This window comes from Triticum aestivum, chromosome 2B (genome assembly GCF_018294505.1).
Source record: "Triticum aestivum cultivar Chinese Spring chromosome 2B, IWGSC CS RefSeq v2.1, whole genome shotgun sequence".
Classification (NCBI taxonomy): Eukaryota; Viridiplantae; Streptophyta; class Magnoliopsida; order Poales; family Poaceae; genus Triticum; species Triticum aestivum.
This window is the reverse complement of record NC_057798.1, coordinates 807,018,315-807,025,405: the sequence shown is the minus strand read 5'-3', so window position 1 is coordinate 807,025,405 and position 7,091 is coordinate 807,018,315. Positions and strand designations below refer to the sequence as shown.

The window sequence follows — 7,091 nt, the reverse complement described above, 5'->3', positions numbered from 1 at the left end:
ATCATGGAATTGGTGATGAAAGAGGGTTGGTGATGTCGAAGATCGAAGACCCCCGTCTCCGAGCCCTGAACAGACTCCAAATCTAGCCTCCCGATGAAGAACATGAGGTGGCGGCGGCTCTGTATCGTGAAACGCGATGAAACTTTCTCCCTCATTTTTCTCTCCAAATATGGGTATTTAAGGAGGTGCAATTAGGGTCTGCGGGGCCACCAGGTGAGCACAACCCACCTGGGCGCGCCTGGAGGGGGTGGTGTGCCCTGGCGGGTTGTGCTCAACCAGGGGGGCCCTCCGGTGGTTCTTGGCTCCAATATTTTTCTTTTATTGCAAAATAATTCTCCAAAATGTTTCGTTTCATTCCGAGAACTATTATTTCTGGACAAAAACAACACCATGGTAGTTCTGCTGAAAACAACGTCAGTCCGGATTAGTTTCATTCAAATCCTGCAACTTAGAGTCAAAAACAAGAGCAAAAGCGTTAGGAAAAGTAGTATTTTTGGATGCCATGGCTGTACCAACCAAAACTCTAGCCTTTTATTCGATGCTGGCAAAAAATGTTGAGCATAAAGAAGGGTCACAACTACGCTTTTCTCTTTTGAAAAAAGCTGAAGCTTGTAGTTTTGATAAGAAAAAATTGAAAAGGGAGGGGCGGGTCTCCCGTTCAGTACAACTGACAATTAACATATACTCCCTCCGTTCCTCAATATAAGGTGTATTATTTTTTCAAAAAGTCAAACTTCTCTAAGTTTGACCAAGTTTATAGACAAAAATATCAATATCTAGAATACCAAATCATTATAACTAGATTCATCATGAACTATATTTTTACATTTTATATATTTAGTATTATAAATATTTATATATTTTGCTGTAAAGTTGGTCAAACATAGACAACAGTTGACTTTTTGAAAAAATAATACACCTTATATTTAGGAACGGAGGGAGTAGCTAACCAGTAAAAGGAAAATAATTCCTTGCACCTACCATCAAACCATTCCTTTTTCATTGTGCAGAAATGTGTACGTGTGCAATTTTTGGACGACATGTCCTCGAAGAAACAACTGCATTTGAGCTAGTTATTGCTCCCTCTATTTCTTTTTACTCTGTATATTAGATTTGTCTGAAGTCATACTCTCTAAAGTTTGGCCAGCTTTATTATACAAAAACTATTAACGTTCACAATATAACATCAATATCATCAGATCTATGATGGAATATATTTTCATATTATATTTATTTGGTGTCGTAGATGTTGATATTTTTTAATATAAATTTGCTCAAACTTTATAAAGTTTGACTTTAGAAAAATATAATAGGAGGAGTAAAAATAAACGTAGGGAGTACTAGCAATATAGAAGCAGAGTCAGAACAATGGCCCCTATGTTACATGCATTGTCGTAATAGCTGGTCTTATTTTCCCTTTGTTTCAGAGGAAAACAGTAATCTTGATTTGCTTGCCTTGGGATGTCCCTGTTGAACTACTTCGTTGAAACAGAACACAAACAGAGTGCAGTATACTCAATCATGAGGTCGTTGGACACCACAGGAGTTGTGACAACATTGTTTTACCAAACCCGCGAAAACAAACATTATTTTACCAAGTTGAGCAATCTCGATAAAGAACGCAGGATTGATTTGTCGTATCACTACAGAACACACCAATTCAGAGGAGCCCTTGATAATAAAGAATTGTAGTACCGTCACAGCACCTGTCGGCCAGATGGATCGCAACCGCTCTATGATTGCGAGTTGCAACACCTCAGATCACAGATGAGATGCATTGGACACTCAAGCTAGCCAGAGTACATCAATTTCCAATCGGCTCGCCCTTCATTTTAACATTTGCAATTACAAATGCCATCCGCTTAATACTACGTAGCAGATTTCTTGTTTCCTACTACCTACTATTGAACAATGTGAACCATTTTTTTTTACACAACTGGGAATTGTCCCAGTGATCACTCAGTGCTGAAGCCTCTTGTGGTTGTTGTTGTAGGTGTATGAGCTGGCGAGCCACACGAAGAGCATGAGCTCAGCGGCCGAGAGCGCTGCGAGCAACCAGTAGAAGTAGTCAAGGTGGGCGCAGTTGAGGTTGTCAGCAAACCAACCATCACCACCGCCACTTCTAGTAACACGGTCGATGAAGGAGATGAGGGCGCTGCTGATGAACCCGCCGATGCCCATGACGCTGAAGTAGAGTGCCAGGCCGAGGCTGCGCAGCTCGCGGGGCATCTGGTCGTAGAAGAACTCCTGCAAGCCCACCACCGTCAGCACGTCTGCCACGCCCATCATCGCGTACTGTGGCACCAGCCACGCCCAGCTCATCGGCACCGTTGCCCCGGCGTCGTCCACCAGCCCATGCTCCCATGCCGTCTCCAACCGCCGGCCCTCCACCAGTGCTGCCACGATCACCGCACACATCGACACCACCATGCCCACGCCCACGCGCTGGAGCAGAGTCAGCCCCGACGGCTTGCCCGTCGCACGCCCCAGCGCCGGCACCAACAGGCGGTCGTAGATGGGTACGAACAACAGGATGCTCGCCGGCCCCAGCGTTTGAAGTGCCGCCGGGGGCAGCTCCAGGCCGCCGAAGACGCGTCGGTCCAATGTGCGTCCTTGCTTGTTGAAGAGAGTCATGATCTGCGCATACGCCACGCCATATGCCAGGCACGCCGCCCAAATCGGCAGCAGCCGCAGCACGCCGCGCGCCTCCTCCGACTTGGCCGCGACATCCTCGTCTTGGCATCCTTTTGTACGGAATAAGCTCGAGTTCCTCATGAGCACCACAAGGCTGCGACCCAGGCGAGCAAAGGGGCTCTCGGCGCCTGTGGTGGGCGCATACAGGCGGTAGGTGGGGGTGCCGGAGAGGAAGACGGCGAAGGCGCACAACATGATGGCACAAAGCAAGCCGAAGCCGATCGCCCAGCCGACGTTCTCCTGGATGTAGCTGACGACAGCGACGGCGACGGAGATGCCGATGGCCATGGAGAAGTACCACCAGTTGAAGAGGGAGCTGCGGGACACGCGCTCTTTGGGGTGGTCGGCGTCGAACTGGTCAGCGGCGAAGGCGAGGCCGCATGGCTTGTCGGCTCCCTGTGCGAGAGGAATGAGGTAGAGCGAGGCGTAGAACAAGGCCACCTGCAGCGACGAAGGGCTGGAAGAGGAATGGATGTCGCCGGCCGGCGATGAGCGCTGCGCCTGGAGCGTGGTCACTAGAGTCATCATGCCATATCCCTGCACGCATACACACACATTTTAAAACTTGGTTAGTGTCTGCTTAACGTTTAATGTTCAATGTAAAGGAAGAACCGAAACTATAAGAAATTATTAATTTTCGAGGCCAACATGTTTAAAACCATATTTTGAACTTCTTAATGTTGAGGGACAAAGTAAACGTAAATCCTAGACTAATTTAACTCAATTCACATCAAGAATTCAGACATAAAATTATGATGTCGTGCAACATGGTGAAAAGGAAAACTAATGTCAGGTTTAACATGAAGTAGATACTCTAGGTTGCAATTTACTCGATTTTACGAGCGATTGAGTTGTCTATAAAACTCGACCCAGTTTCAGGGAAGTAAAAATATCTGATTTTGTGGTTTCGTATGAGGCTTTCAATAATGGCGAAAAACCCTCACCTTTCACCTCGTAGCACTAATATACAACCCGTTTCCAGCACCCTGGGAGTCGATATGCTAAAATAATGATAACATTTGGAAAGTCGCAGTCAAAATAACTATGAGCTGCAAGAAAAATGATAATCTGAACTAAGACACGACTTCAAGCGACGGACACAATGAATCCATAACTACCCTAAATTGTTTTTTTTTGAGAGAGAGAGAGAGAGACAGGGAAGAGGGCAAAAGGTGAATGTGAAATTGTCAAATTGGAAATAAGAGAGAACCCACAAGCGAAAGAGATACTACATCAAACAAAACTATTTTTCCGCCAAGTAGGCAAGTTGACCCAGGTAACTTGTGCATTCTGTTGACCAAATGACTCGGGATTAAGACAACAACCTTTTGTTTTCAAAAAAATATACTCCAGTACCAATTATACCAGTTGCACTCAGAAATGTCTATCGCGATGGATACCAGCATGGTGTTCAAATACAACTTTCACAAGTACTTACTCTGTCTTAAAATAATTATCTACACAATATATATATCTATAGAAAACCAGAAGAAATCAAGTATCAAACATGTGCTAGAAAAGTCACTACTGTGTCAAATATAAATAGCTGTGGAGATTTTTGAAATAAAAAATCAGCTCCAGTACTGCATTGTCCGGAGTCAACATCACCGACGATTCTTTGAGGTGGACTCAGTACGACTCGAGCACATCTTCCAATCCAGCGACGACTAGATCTCATCTCATTATCTTATAACCGCGTTTCTCACGTGTGATAGCATCTACCATGACGTAGACAAGTAAAAACAGAGAAGCAAAAGGAGGATTTTCACCGTACCAGGACGTAAAGGGTGCAGGCGACGATGATTGAACGGTAGCGGCCGAGCCAAGAGTCGGCGACGAAGGCGCCGAGCAGCGGCATCAGGCAGGCCGTGCCGGACCAGGCGTTGACGGCGGCTGCCGCGGCGGCGTTGGAGTGGCCCAGCGGCCCCGTCAGGTACGTGATCAGGTTGGCCGACACGCCGAAGTAGGCGAAGCTGCCCGCGATCTCCACCACTGCAATCAACCCATGCCGGACCGATGAAGACGACTGTTACTTGACGGTCGAGCAAGCAGGGGAACAGAGCGCGCGTGCGTCGGTGCGAGAGTACGTACCGCAGACGAAGAAGGCGGAGCGCCAGCCGCCGGACCCGGCGCGGCGCACGGGGCGGCCGCGGAAGTCGGAGACGCCGGCGAGTGGCGCCGCCTCGTCGTCGTCGGTGGGAAGCAGGAAGGGGGCTTCGGCGTCCGCCATGGCCGCCATCTCTCTGCCTCTCTCCTCTGCTCTCGGATGATTTTTTCCTCTTCTCTCGGCTGGCTGGCTGGCAGGCTGTCAACGCGTACGCGCGCACGGAGAGGCAGCCGGCATATGGGCACATGTGTTTGTGTGGGCCGGCGACCGCTTTAGCCTTTTGTTGCTGCCTCGCTCCGTTCTCCTCCACACGTCTCTTTCCCACAGTCACTAGTTGCCTCCCTGCTTCGAATAGAGTGAGATATTTCTTGGTGATCCAGTCAGGGGTCGATCCGAAACTGCCGATTTTGATAACCGAACGGTCGATCGGCTTCGTCTCGAGTAGTCTCTTTTGGATGGTTGCCGTGGGGTCCTCGTCAATTGAGTCTTTTTTTTTGAAGTACCCGGCCTATGCATCATAAGGGCATCTCCGGCCGTTGGGGGGCTGCCGGCGAGAATTTTACTCTCGGGCTGAAATTTCTTCCAGTCGTTCGCCCCCCCCCCCCCCCAGGCAGCACACGAGGCGACGAGGCGTGCTGGCCCCGCTGCTGCTCTTCCTCGCCACCGCGCTCTCCTTCCCCTCCGCGCTCCGCCTCCTACCCTTCGCTTCCCGCCTCGCCATCACCGGGATCGGATGACCCTTCTTCAACCTCGGGCGCCTCTGCAAGTCCCGTCGATCTGCTCGCCCCCGACCCTCCTCGGCTGCCTCGACCCCTGCAGCGCTTCAGGCGCCATGGCCGGAGCTCCGCTCCCGCGCGGTCGTGCACCCCTGGCCATGCCCCCGCGAGCCAACTGTTGCTGCCTGCTGCACGCGTGCCCGTGTCCCTGCTTCTGCTGCTACGTGAGATGCTGCTGCTTGGCTGCTTTGCTACTCCGCGGCCAGGCGAGCCCGACGAGCTCGCCGCGGCCAGGCGGGATATGCACGAGCCCAACAGTCGAGGACGGCGTCTTCGGCAGCGTGCAGGGAGCGCGAGTGAGATGGCGGACACGGCCGCGGGAAGGACCAAGGAGACCAAGGACGCGGCGGCGGGGAAGACGAGGGAGACGGCGGAGACGAGGGAGACGAGCGAGACGAGGGAGACGGTCGGTGCGGGGACGCTCGGGGCCGGTGCGCCCGGTGCCGGGGCCGCCTGTGGCCGGCGCGCCCGGTGCCGGGGACGCTCGGGGCCGCCTGTGGCCGGCGCGACCGGTGCCGGGGACGCGCGTGGCCTCCGCGCTCGGGGCCGCCCGTGGCCTGCGCGCCCGGTGCCGGGGACGCTCGGGGCCGCCTGTGGCCGGCGCGCCGGGTGCCGGGGACGCTCGGGGCCGGTGCGCCCGGTGTCGGGGCCGCCTGTGGCCGGGGCGCCCGGTGCCGGGGCCGCCCGTGGCCGGCGCGCCCGGTGCCGGGGACGCTCGGGGCCGGTGCGCCCGGTGCCGGGGCCGCCTGTGGCCGGCGCGCCCGGTGCCGGGGACGCTCGGGGCCGCCTGTGGCCGGCGCGACCGGTGCCGGGGACGCGCGTGGCCTCCGCGCTCGGGGCCGCCCGTGGCCTGCGCGCCCGGTGCCGAGGACGCTCGGGGCCGCCTGTGGCCGGCGCGCCGGGTGCCGGGGACGCTCGGGGCCGGTGCGCCCGGTGTCGGGGCCGCCTGTGGCCGGGGCGCCCGGTGCCGGGGCCGCCCGTGGCCGGCGCGCCCGGTGCCGGGGACGCTCGGGGCCGCCTGTGGCCGGCGCGCTCGGTGCCGGGACGCGCGTGGCCTCCGCGCTCGGGACCGCCCGTGGCCGGCGCGCCCGGTGCCGGGGACGCTCGGGGCCGCCTGTGGCCGATGCGCCGGGTGCCGGGGACGCTCGGGGCCGGTGCGCCCGGTCGGGGCCGGCGCGCCCGGTGCCGGGGACGCTCGGGGTGGTGCGCCCGATGCCGGGGCTGCCCGTGGCCGGCGCCGCTGGCTCAGCTCCGCCAGCAAGGCGGTGGCGCAGACGGCGAGCTTGGAGATGGCGAGCTGGAACGCTCACGGTCCCGGCCGCGGCGGCCGGTGTGGGGTGCCGCGACGGCGGCGTCTGCGGCGCTGGCCGGGGCCGGCGAGTGTGTCTCCGCCCGGCGGCGCCGCGCGAGGTAGCACTGCCCCATGGCCGGGTCCCCGCCTCGGCCTGCCATGCACGTGCTGAAGAAGGCGTTCGCTGGCCTTGCACATGGTTGGCCTGGGAGGAAAAGAGGAG

General features: G+C 55.6%; 1 protein-coding gene across 1 annotated transcript; it reads right to left on the bottom strand.

The window, feature by feature from the left end:
• Positions 1–1,791: 1,791 nt before the first annotated feature.
• On the bottom strand, positions 1,792–5,048 carry LOC123047580 (protein NRT1/ PTR FAMILY 5.10). The gene is made up of 3 exons (XM_044471170.1): positions 4,786–5,048; positions 4,469–4,686; positions 1,792–3,231 (listed from the first exon to the last, which is right to left on the bottom strand). The coding sequence occupies exons 1-3, from the start codon at positions 4,931–4,933 to the stop codon at positions 1,960–1,962; spliced, it is 1,638 nt and encodes a 545-aa protein (XP_044327105.1). The 5' UTR covers positions 4,934–5,048; the 3' UTR covers positions 1,792–1,959.
• Positions 5,049–7,091: the final 2,043 nt, after the last annotated feature.

Bases quoted from the DNA above. Each gene is read 5' to 3' on its own strand.
- LOC123047580 (XM_044471170.1), bottom strand. From the start codon at position 4,933: ATGGCGGCCATGGCGGACGCCGAAGCCCCCTTCCTGCTTCCCACCGAC. The intron at 4,687-4,785 runs GTACGTACTCTC...GGTTGATTGCAG, and splicing joins CTCCGCCTTCTTCGTCTGCG to TGGTGGAGATCGCGGGCAGC. The intron at 3,232-4,468 runs GTACGGTGAAAA...GTATGCGTGCAG, and splicing joins CCTGCACCCTTTACGTCCTG to GGATATGGCATGATGACTCT.